Source organism: Cynocephalus volans, chromosome 1, assembly GCF_027409185.1.
Source record: "Cynocephalus volans isolate mCynVol1 chromosome 1, mCynVol1.pri, whole genome shotgun sequence".
NCBI classification, from domain to species: domain Eukaryota; kingdom Metazoa; phylum Chordata; class Mammalia; order Dermoptera; family Cynocephalidae; genus Cynocephalus; species Cynocephalus volans.
In genome coordinates, this window is record NC_084460.1 from 48,677,435 (window position 1) to 48,701,595 (window position 24,161).

The 24,161-nt window shown below is 36.3% G+C and overlaps 1 protein-coding gene across 2 annotated transcripts in view; it reads left to right on the forward strand.

The window, feature by feature from the left end:
• The window catches only part of DOK5 (docking protein 5), a 169,070-nt gene that overhangs the window by 83,793 nt on the left and 61,116 nt on the right, over positions 1-24,161 (forward strand). The window contains exon 3 of one of the 2 annotated variants that reach the window (XM_063102212.1): positions 341-398. The exons of the other annotated variant lie outside the window; for it this stretch is intronic. Within the exon in view, the coding sequence (XP_062958282.1) occupies positions 341-398 (58 nt within the window). The remainder of the gene's footprint in view (positions 1-340; positions 399-24,161) is intronic. 2 annotated transcript variants of the gene reach the window in all.

Sequence of the window (24,161 nt, forward strand, 5' to 3'; positions counted from 1 at the left end):
TTTCCCAAAATGTGTACCAGAGACGGTGGCCAAGGAGACTGTGATTAACAGGGTTGTGTGCCTAAAGAAATTTGGGAACTGCAACATTTGCATTTCCATCTTTGAGATTCATAGTCCACTGTGGTTTCTCACAGACTCTCAGAAGTCCTAAAGTTAGGAAATCTAAGTAACTTTGAGTCAGAATTTTAAAAACAGATTGGGACATGGAGCTCATTTTTTTTTAAATCACATGTTCCATGGAACAAATAAATTGATTTCTAAAGAACACAGTCTGGGATATGCTGCTTTGGGTGTTACTTTATTTGTTAAACATCCATTTGGTCCATTATTGTTTCAACAGTGAACAGAGGGATGATTGTTCCTGCTTCACTGAAGTCGTAGGGTTGACCATGTATCAGGTGAGTAAATGTTTGTGAAGGTATTAGAAAAACGAACAACCTCCAACTGCAGGGAACTCTTGCCATTATTACTTTTGTCATTCTGCCAAATCCCTCTAGCCTTCTTTGTTCTGTCATTCTGTCCTTCGTGAGTGACTAGGAATGCCACACCTTGTTCTTGGTTTCTGCAAGAATAGGATTCTAGGTTTCTGCATAGTGAGGTAATGTCCTAAAAATGGTTTCTTTGGAATTTCTGCCAACTTCTCTTTGTGTGTGTGTGTGTGTGTGTGTGTGTGTGCGTGTGAATGTGTGTGTGTGTGTGTGCACGTATGTGTGCACGTGTGTGTGTGTGATAACTTTTTTGTACTAATGACTTATTCTTTTTTACTCACTTTCCCCCTCTGCTACAACATTTCCTCTTCTGGTTTAGCTATCTACGATATGTCTTTTCAAAATCTTAAAATATGTCATGGCCCCTTCTTTCAATACTCAAATACCCACTTTGGAGTCATCCCTTTCTTGTGTAAGAAACTACCCACCAGACCATGTTCTGGAAGTTTCCTTCACTGATGCCAAAGAGGATGTGACTGTTTACATCATCATAAATTAAATTATAGTTGATTAATCTGATGCTTTTCCCAAATGGTAAATGCTCCCATACCAGCATTTCTAAGGCATAGGAAGAGTGGATAGGAGAGGTTAATTGTAGTGCAAAAAACCACATTTTTCTGATTTAAGTGCTATTACAGTCAAGGAGGTACATGTATGCACCAGTGGGCTGAAGGCTCCTGAAACATGTTCAAAACTGAATTAACTCTCTTTCTTACCCAAGCTTGGGTTTCCTACCCTGGGGGTTCCCTGTCTCATCATATGGCACCAAGGTCCATTCTGTTATTTAAGGCCAAAGCACTGTCTTAGTTCACCCCCTTCCTTATCCCCTCCCATATCCAGTCCATCACCAGGTTTTCCTCTGTGCGGATACCCTTTCCTTCCTGGTCCATGTGGCAAACATTTATCAGTCCCTCAAAATTTCTGCTTTGTCTTCACCTCTCCTGTGACTCTTCTAGACCCATTCTTCGCTAGTCCATCTACTGGCTCCCTTCTGCATGGATGCACTGGCCACACTGAAAGCAATGCATTATTTTCATGGTGGTGGCAGATTCTGTTTGATCGGGGCTGATCCGTGCATCAGAGCCTTCTTCCTTGGGAACGGATGTCTGACACAAGACTACTCAAAGTAAAGACTCCTGTGCAGCAAAGTGTGGTGATATGACCAAATCCTGGCCTACAGGATATAAGCAGGGAAGATGCCACGTCCTTCTTCACCTTTTTCTCTTTCCTGCTGCTTAGAAGATGCTGGAAGGACCATGGAGGGACGATGGCACAGCAACAGCTCATGTCACATAAAAGAAGCCCAGAGGTGGGAGTCCAGGGCTGGTCTTTTCTCCCTGACACCACAGAACACCAGGTCAGCTCAAGATTTCCTACCTCTGGGAGGGATAAACTTCTCATTTGCTTAAGTCTCTATAATTTTGGTGTTTTTCTCATGCACAGCACAGCCTAATCCTAACTAATAGTGATACAATAAAATTTCCTCATCATCCAGTGCATCTGGATGGGGTATTCTGTTGCTCACACCAGGCGTGTCCTGACACCATCACTCTCAGCTAGATTTTGAATTCCTTGAAGATAGAAACTGTGCTGTATTCAGCTTGGCATCCTAGGGCTCCAGCGTAGTGTCTGGCACCAAGTAGCTGCTTTGGATCCCAAAAATGCTTAGGGTGCTCAGGAAATTATTTATGGCCTGCTTATACTACTATTGCAAAATGAAATTGTTAGGAGAACCTTTGGTGTATTGAGAATAAAAAGGGCTGTGTAAATTACTTACCCAATTTTCTGTCATCTGAATGGACACATGGTTATGTCTTAAGAAGAAGACCATCTAGTAACGGATATAACCCTATCACATTTGTACAGAAATTTACATTTAAAAATGTATATAAAACGGGCAAGGTTAAGAAATCAAATGGTATTTAAGAGCTTATAATGAAAAGTTAACTGTACTAACTTTATGCCTCTCCCCCAATTGTGGGTTGAATTATGATCCCCAAAAGATGTGCTCAAGTCCTAACCCAGGACCCATGAATGTGAGCTTATTTGGAAATAAGGTCTTTATAGATGTCTTCAAGGTAAAATGAGGTTACTGAATTAGTAATGGCTGATGTTCTTATAAGAAGAGACACAGACACAGGGAAGAAAGCATGTGAAGAGAAGCAGAGATTAGTGTCGTGTCTACAAGCCAAGGGTAGCACGGACTGTCAGCGGCCATCAGAAGCCAGGAGAGAAGCTGGAACAGATTCTCCCTCAAAGCCTCCAGCAGGAACTAACCCTGCTGACACCTTGATTTTAAACTCTAATCTCCAGAACTGTGAGAGACTGCATTTCTGTTGTTCAAGGCACCCAATTTGTGGTACTTTGTTAGGACAGTCCTGGGAAGCCAATATACCTTTCTAGGCCTGGTGACCACCTTCAGTTCTTGTATTCATGTTCTTGGTGGTTGCTGCTGAAACACTGTGGTATGTGTTTATATCTCTCTTTCTTGTTTTATCAACTTCTGACATTATCGACAGATTCCCCCACTTTAGAAAGTTAATGATTTGGCTCATGTATACAATCTTTCACTGACTCTTTCCTCTTTCTTATGAATTTTGAGGATTACATTATTTTCAAAAAATATCTTACTGATTATATGACTCACATTCAATAACATACTCACCCCTCCATGCTTTTCATCATGGATGTGCACACGTGTTTCTTGACAATTTCCCGATGTGCTGAAAGTGTCATTCCTTTACCCTTTGCTTTTCTCCAACTTGCCAACTCTTTTTACGTCTGCATTGTCCAACTCCAGGTTACTGCTGTCTCACGGAAACGTGGGCCCACTGTTGTCACATGTTCCCTTGTTTCAAGGAAAACCGGAAATATAGATTTTTTAGTTGAAAAATTCTAATATTAATATTTTTTAGTTGAAAACTTCTAATCACGTTGTAATTTTAAAAAATACAACGTGAGCCGAATTGAATATTTCTCTAGGTTGCCTTGGCCTATAAGCTGCTTTTTAATTTTTTTTTTTAATTTTTCAATCTCTGATTTACCTCCTGAACAAATAATCAAAAGAGAAAGTGATCGACTTCCTAGGAGTCAACATGTGACACTATATTTAGTAGGTTTACTGTTTTAATACGTGTAAATTACAAGCAAAACTGTCATAATAGCCTCTTATTTCCTTTTTCTTATTTATATTAGTTTACAGTAGTTCCCCTTAAGCATGGAGGATATGTTCCAAAAACCCCAGTGGATGCCTGAAACCATGGATAGTTCTGAACCCTATATATACTATGTTTTTCCCTATACGTCCATACCTGGGATACAGTTTAATTTGTAAAGAAGACACAGTAAGAGATTAACAATAATAACTAATAATAAAATAGAGCAATTACAACAGTATATCATAATAAAAGTTGTGTGAATGAGGTTTCTCTCTCTCCAAATATCTTAAAATTTTTGGACCGTGGTTGGGCCTTGGTAACTGAAACTGCAGAAAGCAAAACCACGGGTAAGGGGGGGGCCACTGTACATATACACATTCATTGTGATGGAAAACATCACAAACACTTCAGGTACGATAAGATTTTTTTTTAGATATACTCATATTCTTTATGAAATACTATTTTAGTAAAAAACCCCATCCTAACTGTCAAAGATAAATTTCCTTCTCAATGCCTCCTCTGTTAAGAGTGCCCTAATTGCGATTGGAAAGCTGAATGTGTTTATGTGTCAGTTTTGAGGAAAATGCAAAGAATAAAATCAGAGAGAAAGAATAAATATACCATGTAGTGTGGCCATGGTTGAAACAGGATTGAAGGTGGTGTGAACCCCATGTTTTAACATCTACAGTGACATAAGTCACAAACATTGGATCATGTATCACCTGTGAGTTGCAAGTACAAGGTGGTTTCAAAGCTATACCTTGAAGTTTTTTTTTTCTTTTTTTCTTTTTCTTTTTGAGGCTACTATCAGCCTTAGAGTTATGTCAAAACTCATTGCCACTACCACAGACTCCAAGGCCTTGCATGATTCTATTCTAGCACCTTTCTCAGCCTATCCCATGCCTCTTGCCACCTTGCTACACTGGCCTCCTGTCCCTTGTCCAATCTTGGGGCTTCTACACTCACTGTTCTTTTGGTTTGCAAAACTTTTTCCCATGGTATCTTTTCTTCCTTCAGTTATTATCCCAAATGCCATTGCCTCAGAAAAGCCTTATTTGAACACTCCATGGAACTCAAAATCACATTTCGTTAATATATCAAATTCGTAGCACTTACCACTGTTGAAATTACATCATTCATTCATTTGTGAATCTTCTCACTGCTGGGAGACAGTAAGCTCTAAGAGGCCAGAGAACCTGTACTGGTGTGTTCAGCTCTGTGGCCTCAGCATCTTCATCAGTATATGGAATCCAATAAGCATTCATTAAATATTGGTTGAATTAGTGTTGGAAGGGTGAATAGCGCCAATAGGAGCATTGATTCTAGGTCAGAAAGACAGCTCATGACCTATGTGGCCTTGAGTGGGACATTTAAATTCTCTGTGCCTTAAGATACTAATCTATAAAATGGGGATAATGATAATAGGACTGGCCTCACAAGGTTAATGTGACTATTTAAAAATAAATAATGTAAGACAAGCACTTTAACTGTGCTTGACCCATTCTAAGCCCTTAGTTAACCATTCTTAATAATTAACCTATTCTTAATAAAATTGATTTTAAAATGCACTGCTCTTTTGGACAATACCATTAAGCTAGGGGTTTTACTTTGGTCGTCATGAAGAGTGGTATTTATTAAGGGGTTACTGTGTCCCAATAGGCACTGAACAAAGTACTTAAATATGTTAGTTTAATCCCACAATAGTCCCATGAGACAGGTACTATTATTTTACCCATTTTACAGATGAGGAAGCTCAGAATGAGTGAAGTGTGAGTAACGTGCCCAAGATTACGCTGATGTGAAGTGGTAGAGTTACAGACAAGAAGTTCTGGCTCCATAGCCCACGTTCCTAACCACCATGGTGCACTGCCTCCCTGGAGTAGAATCTTTACTTCATATTATTCAAATGGCCCAATATTCAAACAGATGAAAAGGGGAACCATTCTGATTGAAGCAGTCTGGAGGATGGAGACGGAGAAGAGAGATCCTTACCTCACTCTTCCCCACATTCCCAGAGGCACATGGAGATATTATATGGAACATATTGTAGATTTGTGTGCAGTTATAAGAAATAGCATAGAGATAATATGTATCTTTTTCTCAGGTTTTCCCTAATGGTAACATCTTGCAAATCTGTAGTACAGTACCACAACCAGGACATTGATGTTACAATCATCTTGATTTTATTCGGATTTCCCCAATTTTACTTGTGCTCGTGTGTGTGTTTGCATTTAGTTTTATGCAGTTTTATCACCTGTAGGTACCTGTATCCACCATCACAGTTAAGATGCAGAACTGTTCCATCAGCAAAAGGATCCCTTGCGTTGCCCTTTTATAACCACATACCTCAACACTCCCATCCCAGCAAGCACTAATCTGTCATACATTTCTGTATTTTTTTTTCTTTTCAAGAAAAGAATTATATAAATGGAATCATACAGTATTAATCATTTGGGATTGGTTTTCTTCACTCAATATAGTTCTTCTGAGAATCATCCAAGTTGCCCTGTATATCAATAGTCCATTTATTTATTTATTTATTTATTTATTTATTTTTTATTGCTTAGTAGTGTTCCACAGTATGAATTACCACAGTTTGCTTAACATTCACCCTTTGAAGGACATCTGGGTTGTTTCTCGTTTTTGCTTATTACAAATGAAGCTGCTGTGAACATTCATATACATGTTGTTTTGTGAACGTAAGTTGTTTCCTCCCCCTACTCTCTCACCTCTGGGATAAATTCCCAAAATGTGATTGCTGGGTCATGCGGTAGTTGCATATTTAGTTTTATAAGAAACTTCCCAGCTGGGTTCCAGAGTGGCTACACCATTTTGCATTTCTTTGAGCAATGTATGATTGAAACAGTTTCTCCACATCCTCACCAGCATTTGGTGTTTGGTGTTGTCACTGTTTTTATTTTATTCTGAAAGTGGTATCTCATTATGGCTTTAATTTGCATTCCATGATGGCTAATAATATTGAACATGTTTCTGTATATCTTCTATGAAATGTCTCTTCATGTATTTTACCCATTTTATTTGAATTTTTTTTTTTTACTATTGAGTTTTAATAGTGTGTGTATATACATTTGTATACTAGTCCTTTGTCAGACATGTGGCTGAAAAAATATTTCCTCCCAATGGAAATAACTTGTCTTTTCATTCTCTTGACAGTATCTTTTGCAGAACAGAAGTTTTAATTTTGATGAGGTCCTTTTTATGAAGTTTTACTTTTATGAGTCATGTTTTTTGTGTCAAGTCTAAGAACTTTTTGCCTAGCCTTAGATCCTGAAGGTTTCCTCCTTTTCAAATAATCTAAAAGTATGTAATTTTAAATTTTATATTTAAGGTCATTATTTATGTTGAGTTTAATTTTTGTATAAGATGTGAGATGTGGGTTGAGTCTCATTCTTTTTACCCATGGTTGTCCAATTATTCCAGTATCATTTGTTGAAAAAAATTATTCTTTCACCACTAAATTGACTTTTCACATTTGTCAAAAATCATTTGCTTGTATATATTTGTGTGGGTCTATTCCTGGATTCTCTATTCTTTCCCATTGATCTATGTATGTTTCTCTGCCAAAATCATAGTCTCTTGATTACTGCAGCTGTATAGTAAGACTTAATATTGTGTCAAGTGATTCAATTCACTTTAATTTCTTTTTCAAGGTTGCTTTTGCTATTCTAGTGCCTGTGCCTGTCCATAAAGTTTTAAAATAAGCTTGTCTATATTTACAGAAAACCCTTGATAGGATTTTGAAAAAGAATTATATTAAACCTATAGATCAAATTGTGGGAGAACTGACATCTTTTCTATGTTGAGTCCATCCATGAACATAGTATAATTTTCTATTTATTTTAGGATTCTTTGATTAATTTTATCACCTTCTTGAAATGTTCAACCTCCATATCCTGTACATATTTTATTAAGTTTATACCTGATTATTTCATTTAAGTTGGATTAAATTGTAAGCCCTTTTGAATTAAGTACTCTGTTTATATAAACCAGTTATTTTTAGTCTGTATTCTGACATAGCAGTCATCTTGTTTAAGTGATTTTCTTTCCTACTCCATGATTATTTGACCAATCATTAGGAATGATTAGTTGTCCTTGTATTTTGTAAAGAGCCTCAGGTTTCTGAGGGTTTATGAAAAGTTGATCTGTTTAGTCTGTCACTGGATTTGTTTGACTTAGTTATATTCTTAAGGAATACCCACGTACACATAGCAAAATAAGAAAAACAAGGCAGGGCTTGTCTGTTTGCTAGAATGTGGTGCTGATAATACCAACATCAAGGGTTTGATCCCTGTACTGTCCAGCAACCTAAAAAGAAAAAAGAAAAAAAGGAAAGAAAAACAAGTCAAAAACAAACTTCGCGTACAAACCTCATTGATTGTAGATGCTTTCTTCCCCATTCATATGTGTCTCTTACGTGAATTTCTTAATAGCATATATCTCTTGGATTCAATCTTTTTGGTCTCACATTTATGTCTGTGTGCATGTGCGTGGACACTTGAATATCATCCAAGTACCCATAAAAGCTCTCTATAAATAATGCCAAAAGAAAAGGGGTGGGGTTTTTCAAGTTGGCAAAAAATTAGTCAAGTGGTTTTTGTGTCTAGGAGAAATCATAGGCTGTTATTAGCCAAGAAAATCACTGCTCAAAAAGACATGTTGATGAGATTGGGTGTGTTCAGAGTGGTATGGCCATAAAAAAATGTTTACACTGTGTAATGATAAAACAAAAAACCAAAAACAGAAATGAAAACAAAAAGTCATGTTGCCAAATGGTGGAAATCCACTTAGCTCACTTTAAAACATTTTTGTAGATTTCTTCTTTTATCTCTTCACAATTATATTTTTTAATTTAAAAAATCACACATGTTCCTTGCAATGAATTTTTTAAAATTCTGAAATATATGAACTAAAATTAAAGAAAAAAATCTGAAGTGAAACCCTCAGAAAAAAATGCTGATGGATCAGTGTACTCATTTTAGGCTATTTCCACTGTCGACATAAATAGAAACATATTTTCACACACATGTAGATTATAGTGTTAGAGCAAAATTGAAGCAATTTATTGTATATTACATGTTATATTTAAGTAGATCATAAATCCAGATTTTTTCAGGACATACTTGGTGAGCCTGTGGTTCTTACATAAATTTTAGAGATTACTTTCACATTCAAAATATTCTGGTTTATGAGAATTATGAAATATTCTGGTTTGTAACTTGTATGATCACATTAATTATATTAGTTCCCTTTCCCTCATGTTTTTTTTTACCTGTAATTCTAAGTCAATAATTAATGGCTATACCTCATTAATTTAACAGCTCTAGAGATCTCTTTAGTATCAATATATCATAATCTGTTTATGCATACCCAAATTGATGGATAAAAAGGTTTCCAATTTTTTGCTCATACAAATTCTGTTTTAGTGAAGAACTTGTGCATTTATCTTTATGTGCTCATGCTAATGTTTTTGGATGAAAGAGTCTTGGAAGTGAGGTTATCAGGTAGTAGCCTGCACCTTTAAATTTTGTGTAGCTACTGCCAGCTTGTCTCTAGAAAGGTTATACCAAATCACACACCCACTGACAGCTTATGAAAATACCCCTCCCGCCAGATTCCATTCTCTCTGTAATCTTCAAATGTAAAATTTTCAGTTTAAGCACTATTTTATTTTAGGAAAGACACAAAGAACAAATGGATTATTTCAGTTATTTCACATGTACAAATAAAGATCCACTCTTCAGAGAGACAGTCCATATTTATAACTCATACAGGCACTAGTCCAATTTATTTTAAGGGACCAAGGGCATGTAGATATTTTTGGAAAGAATGAAACCGTCTATATGGAGGTTGGGATATAACTGTGTAGTCTCATTCTTTCTTCAGAAATCTTTTATAAAATGTTTGCTTAAACTGCTGTGTTCAGTGGTCCTGAGGGGACTCTTGTGGATGAAATATCCTGTGCTTACAAGTTTTGATTAGAACCGAACATCTCTCTTCTTGTTTGTCTGTTCCTATTTACTGGCACTGTATTTTCAAACCATTGGTGCTTTTTTAGAAAAGATAATATAAAAAAGTTAGAAGTTTTAAAACACATAATACAACGTCTTTTGGAAATTCTTCATAGAAATGTGTATTAAAATATTTTAGAGTACTCTGAAATTTTAAACATAATAATTATATAATAATAATAATCTGATTGGTCACTTATTAATACTTCAGAAAATATTGTGGACCCAGAAATGGATTGCTTTTATATTATTTTTATTTTCAAAGACAACCTAAAAAAGGGGCTTATGCCTCTTCGTATTTAGCAGGATAATAGCTTTAATTTTTTTTTAAGAATGAAGTAATCTGAAGCTTCTGCAGAGCTTGCAATTTGCATATACAAAGTGAATTGCTCGCTTAATTCATTCAGTCCCACAAGGGAAAAAATAATTAGGATACAGCCTACAGAGGCAAGGCAAAAATTGCCTTTTAGGTAGCCGTCTCATTTTCACTTGGTAAACATAAGTAAATCATCATCTGTAAATTACCATCAGCAGTAAAAGGGGAAAAATTAGAAATCAAATCCTTGTTTTCCTAAATGGCTTTTGACTTTGCAGCACACCAGAAACATACTTAATATTCCCACACAATGTCGATTAATTGCATAATTCTGACAGGAATATACCCGTTCTTCAAGGAAATGTGCTTTTTAAAATCCAATTGTATTAATCTTCTCTGGAAGCACCACAAGAAATTTCAACAATTTCTCTGTCTAGTTACAAGATAATTCATTTGGAAAATTAAATTGTGCAATTTGCAATTGTTTTCCAAGTTGTTAATGCAAAACTATATCGGTAGTAAATTAAACTTTTGAAGTATGACCACTTTGTTAATTGCTGGCTGTTAAACATTTATTTCAATGAATACTATCCTTTATGATGAATAAGACATCTGGAGTATGGCTTTAAACAGATAGATTGATTTGGCATTCCATTTTTGGGGATTCCTAATTGGATGGCATACTTAAATATGTATCCGAAATTTAGGAGAGTGTTGAGTATTTCATTCCTTTGATGGAATCACAGTACATTGTGTATTTGATACTCAGGATACTAGAAAGCAGGAACTGCATAGTAGTTAATTAGCTCTGAACTCTCTCCTTGCTGTTTCATTCCTCCCCATTAAGTGAAGGTCTTAATCACTTACTGCCTCGTCTGCTGGGCTCTCCAGACCCATCTCCTGCCCTCAGGTCCTGCTGCCACCCTCTCCAGGGCTAAGGCCAACATGAATGGCCTTAATCAATATGAAGTACTTAGAAACCAATACCTGGCATACAGTTAAGAACCAAATAAATGTTAGCCTCTGTCATTGTTGTTGCAGTTCTGTCGTCGTATCTGCCATGTAAGGGTCTGCAAATGGTCCACAGGCAAGGCAGACAGCCCCTTTTGCAAGTCCGGGAGCCTTTGGAAGTCTTGTAGACCAGATTACTGGGTCTTTCCCTTTGTGTGGTTCTCCTGCACTTGTGTAGACTTGGTCTAAATAATCATTCTCTAGAGTCCACCTGCCTCGAGTCAAATCAGTGCCTCGGCCACTTGCGGAGAATGGTTCAGCCCTGGGCATGTTAATGACATCACTGTGCCTCGGTGTCCTTGCTTTTTCCATGGGGATGACTACAGTGGCCACCTCAGGAGGAAGAACTTTCATTTAACAAGCACTTAATGAGGATCTACCCTGTGCAAGGCATGGTTCTTGGTACTGGAGGTATAGTGGTAAACAGAGCAGGTGGCCCTCTGCCCCTACTCCAGTGGGAAAGAGACGGACATAAAGGAAATATGTGTAAAATATAAAGTGTGTTGGTGTGACTGATAAATTCCAAGGAGAAAATTAAAACAGGGAAAGGGGATAGAAAGAATGGAATGAGAGGGTTGCAGTTTTAAATAAGTAATCAGGAACAGTGTCACTGACAAGATAATATGTGAGTAGCGGACAGTGGGATGGGTATGAGCCAATGCTATATCCAGAGGAAGTGTTTCCAAGTGCAAAATCCTGGAGCAGGCGGTATGCTTCTGTGGTGGGACTGAACAGACCACATAAATGAAATCGATTTCTGTTAGGCTTTAAAGATAAGATAAAGGTGGGCTTTTAAGGTAATAAGGTCAATTATGCATTAACTTTGTTTCAGTAGAGTTGTATCTCTTTAATATAATGTCACCATCGTACTGTGTCACCATAAGACTGTATTTGCAGAGAGATGTATAGGATTGCTCTGAAAGTTCCAAAGAACTGTCTGTCCACTAGATAAACAGGGCTTTGATGTGCAGCTTTATTTCTTACTATGGAAAGAGAGCCATTTCTCTCAGAGGAACTCAGAGAGTGTGGGAGGAAAACACACGGTTGGAATATATCTCAAGAAGAGTGAATCAAAGTTTGTTCAGACTGATTTTCAGGCAGTGCCATCCAATGTAATCACATGCGGGAGCTGGAAAGCATGCCACCAACAAGGCAGCCTTCTGTCATTCCTGCACTGCTCCAGGAAAGGCGAGCCCGGCCGCCTCCACCATCTGCCGTGAGTCTCTGTTGAAGGAAGGATGTTGCCATGCGGGGAAAGGGTTTGAAGCTCAGCTAATGACGGGATGCAAGTGCCACCAAAGGCTCGGGAAGCAAAGCAACACTCATATCCCTTTTTGGCAGGTCTAGAAGTGTGATCTAGATGGACCCTCCTGTTCACCTGTGTTCATTGTACTTCACATCCTAAATGAGCACAGGTTAGAACATGTGGTTGTGATAAGAGCTAGCTGGCAGTTCCTGCTGAAATTCCCACGAAAAGACTGATGGTGACAGGAAGTCACAATAGCATGGTTCCTGTCCCGCGTGGGCTACCTGGGTGTACACAACAGCTCGCTATCGACACATCTAAGTTAAAAATTGAAGATGAGGATGTCCAAGTATATAAAGACTGTGTGGTGGGCACCTATATCAGCTAAACACAGAGTAAATTCTAGAGTTGGACTTGCTCGCCTGATTAAATGCAGTAGTTGCACATTATTTTTTTAATTAAAAATAATAATAATTGAATAACAATCAAGATCTGTGTTTCCAGATTACTTTAATAAAAAGCAGTGTGTGCTGGAGACAGGGAAAGCAGCCTCAGCCAATGCTTATCTGAAATCTGTCAATCATGCATATATGGGCTTAGGGTGACAAACCAGTGGGATTACAAGGAACAGAATTTTGATGCAGAGGAGAGTCTTCAGTGGATGCTAAGAGTATTCGCTGAAATGTGGTTAAGGAACAGGATATTCTTATGATACCAAAGCATCACGCAGCTCTAGTTACAAATAGGAAAGTTGCACTTTTACTACAGCGAGAAATGGCAGCTATCTTTAAGTGATCACACAGAGCTTCACAAATAGAGAGATGTCTGACGTCATTTGCCATCTGACGTGATGCAGTGTGAAATCCACAGCATCACTTACCAAGTATTCCCAGCAAAATTGGTTATCTGGATCTCAACAAACTTTTTGATGTAACTTCCATTTTAGAAAAAGTGCAGGGGATAGAAAAATTAAGGGAACCATGGGAAAACAGACATATCTGCAATACAGAACATTCTACAAGAAAACTGACATGATCTTTCAAGGAGCAAGTATCATTTACAAAATGTGGGGGACACTTCTAAATTAAAAGAGATTCAGAGATATAAGAAGACATGCAGTGTGAATCTTCATTGGATCCTGGATTGGAGTGATGGGGACAGGCAGGGGCACAGCTCTAAAAAATGTTCTGGGGATTTTTAGCGAATTTTCAATACAAAAAGGATAAATCTTTATCTTAGGATAAAGATTAGATGATACAAGGAATTCTTGCCTATTTTCTTAGCTGTGAAAATGGCATTGAAATGATGTGGGGGCACTTTGTTATTTGTGAGAAATATTTACTGAAGTTGACCAGGCAATGTAGGTTAATACTTATAATTTACTTTCAAATAGTTTAACCAAAACCAAGTGTGTGTGCATGTGTGTGTTCACATACTCAAACACAAACACTCATTACATCTATATGTAAAGAGAGAGATAAAACAAATAAAATAAAGGTGGAAAATGTTAATAATTGCTGATTTATGTGGAAGACACATTGGTGTTTATTGTATTATTCTTTCAGCTTTTCTGTGTTTGAAAATCTTCAAATAAAATTTGGGAAAAGAAAATCATGAACAGAAAATTCTTGGAGAAAAGAGCAGAGGGCAGAAAACAAAAACATTTTCTAAAAGTGAAGCATTAAAGAAATTAGAAAAATTAAAAAAGGACTGAAATAATCCCCAAGCTGTCAGTCATAATAATTAAACTGATTTAACACCTATATCAACAGACAATGTCCTAGATTGGATAAAAATATAATAATCTGACTATATGTTTCTTAAAATCAGTTATATGTTTCTATAAGAGATACATCTAAAATGAAAGCAAACAGAAATTTGAGAGTAAAACAGTCATTCACACAATGGAATACTACATGGAAACCAAAGTCTTATATATGTGATAGCATCAATGAATTTCACAGACATTGTATTGGATGAAAGATTCCAGACACAGAAAGGTACATATGGTATGATTCCATTTAGAGAAAGATTTTAAAAGACAGAACTAAACTGGTGACAGAGATCAGAATCGTGGTTTTATTTGTGTGCAGAACTGACCAGGAAGAGGTGGTATTGTCTGAACTTGTTTTCATATCTCAATCTGGGTGTTGACTACACAGGTGTGTACACACCTAAAGATTCAGTGGACTATAGTTTTGACTTTCTGTCCTTTACTGCATGTGCTTAATCCACAGGACCTGATATTCAGATTCCTATGCTTGGTGTCTCAAATGGAATTTCACTTGAGCAATAGCCTGGGCTTCAGACCATGGTGCCCTGTGTACACACATAAAAGCAAGTGGCTTTGAAAAGCAGAATTTTCTTCAACAATTATAAGGTTCAAGTAGGAAAAATGTGTCTAATTCAAGCTCCTTCTTTTGAATTGATGCATACTTTATTTTTACTTAGAAATTAAGATTCGCATTCCTTTTCTCAATCCCAAGTGATGCACTTTTAAAGATATAGTTTATAATTTGCAGAAATACTCTTTAACATATGAAGGTAGTGCAGAAAGTTCATGGAAAAATGTATTTTTAATTGTTTTACATATACTAAATGACTTTGTTTACATAAACTGTTAATATTATCATGTAATAAATTTATTTGCAAAAAAAGATTCACATTATTTTTTAATTCTATTTTTCCAAAACAATCTGCATCTTTAGTTTTATTCATTTGTTCATTTACTCAGCCAGTAATTTATTTATTAATTTATTATTTGTTTTTTTCTTTTTAAGGAGCACATGCTATGGAATGTATCAGGGAAAACATACCCATATGGAAGCCAGAAGTTCTAGGTTAGAGTGTGGCTGCATGCCTCCTTTCTATCTGTGACGTCAGAATTAAGTTACTTCTTTGATTCTCACTTTTTTTTTTTTTTTTGTCTTTTTGTGACCGGTAAGGGGATCGCAATCCTTGGCGCAATCCTTGGCTTGGTGTCGCCCGCACAGCACTCAGCCAGTGAGTGCACCGGCCATTCCTATATAGGATCCGAACCCGTGGTGGGAGCATCGCTGCGCTCCAAAGCGCTGCACTCCCCCGAGTGCGCCACGGGGCCGCCCTTTGATTCTCACTTGATTCATCCTTGTAATGGATTTATAATTGTACCACAATGTTAGATCATCCAGATAATTTAGTTTCATGTTGTAATCATTCAATATTCTGTGGTTGATGAAGCCAGTAGGCTTCCTTCTTGAGAAATGGATTTGTAGCTGTTACTATTAGCAAGTAGAGTAGAGTGGGACTCATTTCTTCATTTAATTAGACTAGCTCTACTTTTATATAACAGGACACTGTGTAAGATTTCCTTTGAAAAATTTTTTTAAAAAGGAAAACGAATGACTCAACTGCTGAAATAAAATTGTTATCCAATATTGTTCTTGTCCATTTGCCTGATTATTATGTATTTGGCTAGGAAATCTGGTCTCCTCCATACAACAAGTAATATTGTTACATAGTGGGATTTGAGAGGAAAATTCTTAGCCAAAAGGAAATCAAACACAGTGTGTATTAGTCAATGTCTGCTGTCGCAATAATTCCAAAATCTTAGTAGCTTATAGCAACACATCCTCATTGCTTGCTCTTGTTACATGAGGGGTCTGGATTGGCTGTGGGTGTACTGAGCACAATTGGGTTGGTTTAACTCAGCTGAGATTCACCTGTCTGTTCAGGAAGAAGCAGAAAATGTTCTTAGGGTGGAGGGTTGAAGCCCAAGGAGGGAGAAACTGACCTGATTTTTAAGTGGACAGTACAGTATTGTTAGTTATATGCACATTGTTGCACAGATCTCTAGAACTTTTTTCATCTTGCAGGAGAGGAACTCCATACAAATTGAATAACATCCCATTTCCTCCTCCCCCAAGCACTGGCAACCACCATTCTACTTTCTGCTTCTATGAGTTTGACTACTTTAATTACCTTGAATAAGTGGAATCATACAGTATGTGCCTTTCTGTGACTAGTTTAGTTCACTTGGCCTAACGTCTTTAAGGTTCATTCATGTTGTAGCATATGACAGGATTTCCTCCTTTTATAAGGCTGAATAATATTCCACTGTAGATATGTAAAATCATTTTTGTTATCCATTCATTGGTCCATTAATATTTAGTTTGTTTCCCCCTCTTGACTGTTGTGAATAATGCTGCAGTGAACATGGAAGTTTAAATATCTCTTCAAGATCCTGTTTCAATTCTTTTGGATAAAAACCTGAAAGTGGGATTGCTGAATCACATGGTAGTTCTATTTTTAATTTTTTTGAGGAATATCTGTACTGTTTTCCATGTGGCTGCGTCATTTTACATTCCCACCATGAATGCACAAAAGTTCCAATTTCTCCGCATCTTTGCCAACATTTATCATTTTTTTAAAAAAATAAAAGTCATCTTGATAGGTGTGAGGTGATATCTCACTGTGGTTTTGATTTGCATTTTCCTGATGATTAGTGATGTTGACAGTCTTTTACCTGTTGGTCTCATTGTATATCTTCTTGGGGAAAATGTCTATTCACATCCTTTGCCTATTTTAAATTGGTACTTATTTATTTATTTAATCATCTGTTTGCTATTGAGTTATATGAATTTCTTATGTATTTTGGATATTAGCTCCTCATCATATACATGGTTTGCAAATATTTTCTTCTGTGTTGTAGGTTGCCTTTCACTCTGTAGATTGTTTACTTTGCTGTGCAGAAGATTTTAAGTTTGATGTAGTCCAACTTGTCTGTTTTTGCTTCTGCTGCCTGTACGTTTGGTGTCACATCCAAAACATCATTGTCATAACTGATGTCATGAAGCTTTTCTCTTATATTTTCTTCTAGGAATTTTATAGTTTCAGATCTTACTCATAAGTCTATAGTACATTTTTAGATGGTTTTTGTGTGTGGTGTAATATAAAGATCCAATTTTATTATTTTTCATGTGGATATCCAGTTTTTCCCAACAGCATTTGTTGAAAAGACTAAACTTTCTTCATTACTTAGTCTTGGCACCCTTGTTCAAGATCATTTGATTGTGGACGTGCTAGTTTATTTCTAGGCTCTCTATTCTATTCCATTGGTCTATATGTCTGCCTGTATGCCAGTACCATACTATTTGGATCACTGTGGCTTTGTAATATATGCAGAAGTAAGGAAGTGTGAGGCTTTTAGCTTTGTTCTTCTGTGTCAAGATTGTTTTGGCTATTTGGGGTTCTTTGTGTTTCAAGTGAATTTTAGAATCATTTTTTTCTATTTCTGCAAAAAGAAGCCATTGGGATTTTCATAGGTATTGCATTGAATCTGTACATCACTTTGGATAGTATCAGCTTTTTAACAACATTAAGTCTTCCAGTCTATGGAAGCAGGACGTCTTTTCATTTATTTGTGTGTTTAAATTCTTTTGGGACTGTTTTGTACTTTTCAGTGTACAAATATTTTAGCACATTGGTTATGTTTATTTCTAAGTATTTTATTCTTTTTGTTGCTATGATAAATGAGATTATCTTCTTAATTTCCTTTTAGGATTGTTCACTGTTAGTTTCTAGAAGCACAACTGATTTTTGTATGTTGATTTTGTATTCTGCCACTTTGCTGAATTTGTTAGTTCTAACTTTTTGGGGGAATCAGAGTTTTTTACATATAAAATCATGTTATCTGCAAACAGAGATAATTTTACTTTCCTACAGATATGGATACCTTTTATTTATTGCCTAATTATTTAAGCTAGGAATTTAAATAGTATGTAGAACAGAAGTGATGAGAGGGGGCACCTTTGCCTGTTCCTTTTCTTAAAAGAAAAACTTTCTTTTCTTTTCACCATTGAGAATGATGTTAGTTAATGGGTTTTTCATATATGGTCTTCATAATGTTGAGGTAATTTTTTAAAATTTCTAGTTTGTTAAGTGTTTTTATAATGAAACTGTTGAATTTTGTCTGGTGCTTTTTTTGCACTTATTAAGATGATCATGTGATTTTCATCTTTTGTTCTTGCTATGGTTTGAATGTCCCCTCCAAAACTCATGTTGAAACATCATTTTCAATGTGACAGTATTGAGAGGTGAGGCCTTTAAGAAGCAATTGATTCATGAGGGCTATGTCCACATGAATGGATTAATTCATTTATAGATTGATGGGTTATCATGAGAGTGGAAGGGTTAGCTTTATAAGAGGAAGAGATATCTGAGCTAATATGTGAACACACTCTTGCCCTCTGACCATGTGATGCCCTGTGCCACATTGACCTTGGATTTCCCAGCCTCCAAAACTGTAAGAAATAAATTCTACTTCTTTCTATATTACCCAGTGTCATGTATTCTGTTATAAGCAACAGAAAATGGGCTAAGACAGTTTTGTTAATGTGGTGTATCACATTGATACATGTTCATATGTTAAACCATTATTGTATCACAGATATAAATCTCACTTGGCCATGGTGTATGATCTTTTCAATGTGCAATTGAATTTTTGCTAGTATTTTACTGAGGAATTTGCATCTATATTTGTTAATGATATCGGCCTATATTTTCTTTGCAGTGTCTTTGTTTGGCTTTGATATCAGGTAATGTTGAGCTGGATTTGGAAAATGACTTTGGAAGTGTTCCTCCATCTTCAATTTTTTGGAAGAGTTTGAGAAGGACCTGTATTAATTCTTTTTTAAGTGTTTAGTAAAATTCACCAGTGAAGCTATCTGGTCCTGGGCTTTTCTTTGTTGGAATGTTTCTGTTTAATGATTGAATCTTCTTACTAGTTATAGATTTGTTCAGATTTTCTGTTTTTTCATGATTCAGTTTTGGTAGAGTGTGTGTTTCTAAAAATTTATTCATTTCTTCTAGGTTGTCCAATTTGTTGGATTTTTTGATATATAATTGTCCATAGTAGTTTCATAATCATTTTCTATTTCTGTTGCATCAGTTTTAGTGTCTACTTTCATTTCCGATTTTATTTGTCTTCTGTTTTTTTCTCATTCTAGCTTAGTGTTTGCCGATTTTGTTGATGTTTCAAAAAATTAATGCATAGTTTCATTGATTTCTTCTATTGCTTTTCTACTCTCTATTTTTTAAAATTTCTATTCCAATCTTTACTATTTCGTTCTTTCTGCTTACTTTGGGTTTAGTTTGTTCTTCTTTTCCTAGTTCCTTGACATATAAATTTAGGTTTATTTGAGATCTTTCTCTTTTTTAAAATTTAGGGATTTACCACTGTAAACTTCTCTTAGTACTACCTTTGCTGCATCCCATAAGTTTTGGTGTGCTGTGTTTTTGTATCCATTTGTCTCCAGATATATTCTAATTTTTCTTTTGATTTCTTCTTTGACATATTGGTATTCTTCAAAAATGTGTTGGCTAATTTCCACATATTTGTGCATTTTCCCTTTTTTCTTCTGTTATTAATTTCTGATTTCATGCAATTGTGGTCAGAAATGATACCGGGTATCATTTCAATTTTCTTAATTTGTTAAGACTTTTGACCTAAGATGTGATCTATCCTGGAGAATGTTCTGTGTGCACTTCAGACAAATGTGTATTCTGCTGCTGTTGTCCGGAATGTTTTGTGTGTATTTGTTAGATTTTCTTCAGTGTTGTTCCAGTACTATGTTTCCTAATTAATATTGTGTCTGGATGTTGTATTCATTATTGAAAGTGGAGTATTGAAACCTACTATTATTGTGTTGCTTTCTATTTCTCTCTTCAATTCTGTCAGTGTTTGCTTCATATATGTGGTTGTTCTGATGTGGGGTGCATTTATGTTTGTGATTGTTATATCTTCCTGATGACTTTACTTTTATATAATATTCTTTGTCACTTGTGACAGTTTTTCACCTCAAGTCTATTTTATCTACGAGTATGTCCATCACTACTTCTTCTGATTATCATTTACATGGGATATCTTTTTCCATCCTTTCACTTTCAGCTTACCTGTGTCCTTAAATCTAAATCACATCTTTTGTAAGCAGCATCTTGTTTTTTATCCATTCAGCCACTGTATGTCTTTTGATTGAGTTTAATCCATTTACATTTAAAGTAATTACTGAGAGGAAAGACCTTGCTGTTGCCACTTTGTTAGTAGTTTCTGTCTGTTTTGTAGCTCTTTTGTCCTTATCTACTGCTCTTGCTTTCTTCCTTTGTGATTTTTAGATTTTTTTTGTAGTGTCATACTTTGATTCCTTTCTCACCTTCTTTTGCATGTCTCCTGTAGGTATTCTCTGTGGTTACCGTGGGGCTCACATAAAACATTTTATAGTTATGACAATCTATTTTAAGCTGATAACAACTTAACTTCAATCATGTACAAAAATTGTACTTTTCTACTCCCCTCATTATGTTATTGATGTAACAAATTACATCTTTTTAAGTTACATATTCATTAACATATTTTACAGTTACAGTTATTTTTTACACTTTTGTCTCTTCCTTTTGATATCAAAATTAAAAGTGATTTATACACTTGTAATATTACCTGTAATGTAATGTTACAGTATTATAGTATTATAAATCTGTCTATATCTGTACCATTACTGGTGAGTTTTCTACTTTTATTTGCTTTTATGTTACTGTCTGGAGTCCTTTTATTTCAACTTGAATGACTCCCTATAGCATTTCCTGTAAAGCAGATCTAGTCATGATGAACTCTTCAGTGTCTATTTATCTACAAATGTCTTTACTTCTTCATTTTCAAAGGACAATTTTGCCAGACATGTAGCATCTTCAAAAAATTCATGAAAAATTTTTTTGTACCAGAATACACTTGTCCTAACTTGTTATAACATGTCCAAACAGGATCTAGTCTGAGGCACTAAGAAAGATAAAATATAAGTTCAAAAAGAGCTATGTTCTATTAGAGCAACATAAATTCTGCTAAAATTAAAGAAAAAACATTAAATTCATGGTGAAGCTTGGGTGGAAAAGTGATGAAATCATTGATCTTTATGAAAAGTTTATGGGGACAGTGCCCCAAAGAAATCAGCCATTTACAAATCCATAGCTCATTTTATGAAGGGATGAGATGGTGTTGAAAGAGAAGCCCACAGCAGGAGACCACCCATTTTACTTTGTGAGGAAAAATTTAATCTTGTTCATACCCTAATTGAAGAGGCCTCATGATTAACAGCAAAAACAATATTAAATATGATAGGCATATCAATTGGTTCAGCTTACACAGATCTGACTGAAAAATTATAGTTGAGCAAACTTTCTGCTTGATGGGTGCCAAACGGTTGCACCCAGGTCAGCTGCAGACAAGAGCAGAACTTTCAATAAAAATTTTAAACAGGTGGGAACAAGATTCTGAAGGATTTTTTCATATAATCATAACAGATGACACACGGATTTACCAGTATGATCCTGAAGACAAAGCACAATCAAAGCCATTGCTACCAAGAGGTGGAAGTGGTCCAGTCAAAGCAAAAGCAGACAAGTCTAGAGCAAAGGTCACGGTGATAGTTTTGGGGGGATGCTCAAGGCATTTTGCTTGTTGACTTTCTGGAGGGCCAAAGAAAGGTAACATATGCTCATCATGAGAGTGTTTTATTTATTTTTTTAAAAAAGATGACTGGTAAGGGGATCTTAACCCTTGACTTGGTGTTGTCAGCACCATGCTCACTCAGTGAGCTAACCGGCCATCACTATATGGGATCTGAACCCGGGGCCTTGGTGTTATCAGCACCGCACTCTCCCGAGTGAGCCACGGGCCGGCCCATGAGAGTGTTTTAAAAAAGTTAGCCAAAGCTTTAGCAGAAAAATGCCTGGGAAAGCTACACCAGAGAGTCCTTTCCCACCATGTCAATGCTCCTGCTTATTCCTCTTATCAAACAAAGCTAATTTTGTGAGAGTATCAATGAGAAATTATTAGGTATCCAATTTAAAGTTCTGAGTTAGCTCTTTCTGACTTTTTTTTCTTTCCTAGTCTTAAAAAATCTTTAAAAGACACCTACTTCTCTTCAGTTAATAATGTAAAAAAGACTGCATTGACACAGTAATATTTCCAGGACCCTTAGAATCCCTCCATATAGTATTTTTGGTTGGTAGTATTGTTGTTGTTGTTACTTTTTTGCACTTTTAATATGTTAACCTACTGTCTTATGACCTCCAAATTTTCTGCTGAGAAATACTGTGATAGTCTTATGGTATTTACTTTGCATGTGACAAACTGCTTTTCTCTTTCAGCTTTCAAAAAAATTTTTTCCTTATTTTTATTTTTGATAATTTGATTATAATGTGTCCTGGTGTAGACTCTATGGACTCATCCGAGTAGGTGTGCATTGGGATTCTTTAATCTAGATGCTCATTTTCTTCCCTCCCGCATTGGGAAGGTTGAGGCCATTATTTATTCAAATAAACTTCCTGCTTCTTTCTCTCTCTGTTCTCAGTAAATTCCAGAATGTGTAGATTGGACTGCTTGGTGATGTCCCATAAGTCTCTTAGACTTCTTCCTTTCTTTCTTTCTTTTCTTGTTCTCTTTCTTTTTGCCCCTTTGGCTAGGTAATTTCAAATGACCTGTTGTTCAGTTTGATGGTTTATTCTTCTGCTTGATCAAGTTTGCTGTTAAGCCCCACTGTGAGTGTTTTGATTCAGTTATTGTGTTCTTCAGCTCCAAAATTTGTTTGGTTTCTTGTTATATTTTTTCTTTATTGGTATTTTCTGTTTGTTTATGCATTTTTTTCATTGAGCATCTTTATGATGTTTATTTTTATTTTTGCTAGTAGTTTATACAACTCTATTTCTTTGGGGCTGATTCCAGAGATTTAGTTTGTTCCTTTGATTGAGCCATGTTTTCGTTTCTTCATGTGCCTTGCAACTTTGTGTTGGTATCAGTCATTTGAGAAAACAGCCACCTCTCCCAGTCTTTATGGACTGGCATCATATAGGGAAAAATCATCAATTAGCCTGGTTAGAATTTCTGGGGGCTTCTCAAACTTTTCCTGTGAATGTGTCTTCCCTGGAGTTGTGCATGTAAATTCCTAGTTGTAAGAATTTGCCAATTTATATTTTTCGGAAGCTTGTAATCTCTTGCTCCTTCTGAGGTCTGTCTGCTTGTAATACAGTTTTCCTGAAGCTGCTGCAAGGAAGTCAGATCTCTTTTGTGCTCAGTGGCCCCTGGACTTCTGGGTGAATATGCAGGGTCCTGTCAGGGATCTGAGTTGATAAGACAGAAAGCAGTTCCTTGGGGTGCTCCCCCAAATCTGGAACATTAAACACATTCCATGATTCTTTTTCTTTTGTGAGGGAGAGGCCACCAATCAGTATCACCTTTGTCTGCTGTACCACAGGTCCTTCAGGGCAGCAGCAAGCCACCTAGCTTTCTTTTGTTCTTAATGGCCCCAGGCATCTAGAGTATACGTGGTCTCATCTGTGCTCCAAGACATGTGAGACAGAAACCAATCCCTCAGGCAGCCTTCTAAAAGTTGGATTGTTGGACACACCAGAGTGCTTTTTCTCCCAAGGGAGAAGCCAGGAATTGAGGTTTTCTGTTGTTTGTACTGTGCTGAGTTAGAAGGAAAGATTATGACAAGTGAGTGTATACTTGTCCAAATCATTGCTTTTGTTCTCATTTGCCCCCAGACTGGCTTCCTTTTGTTTCAGTGTTTAGATTTAGGCAAGACAAAAACCAGATCATCTAGCACCCCCCTAAAAGTCTGAATGTTGGACACATGTTTGCATATTTCAGTCTTTTTTTCCCCACCCCAGGGAGAATTCAGGAGTTTTCTCCCAATTGTACTGTGCTGAGCTTGGCGGAAGGACTATAATGAATGAGTTCCATGAATTTTTCTACCATCTTCAGTGTGGCTGGTTTCTGCACTTACCTGAGGTGCAAGAGTCTCTTTATTGGTTTCTCAATTTCTCACAAAGGGAATAGTCTCTGTGTTGGTGTTGTTATTATTATTGTTGTTACTATTATTA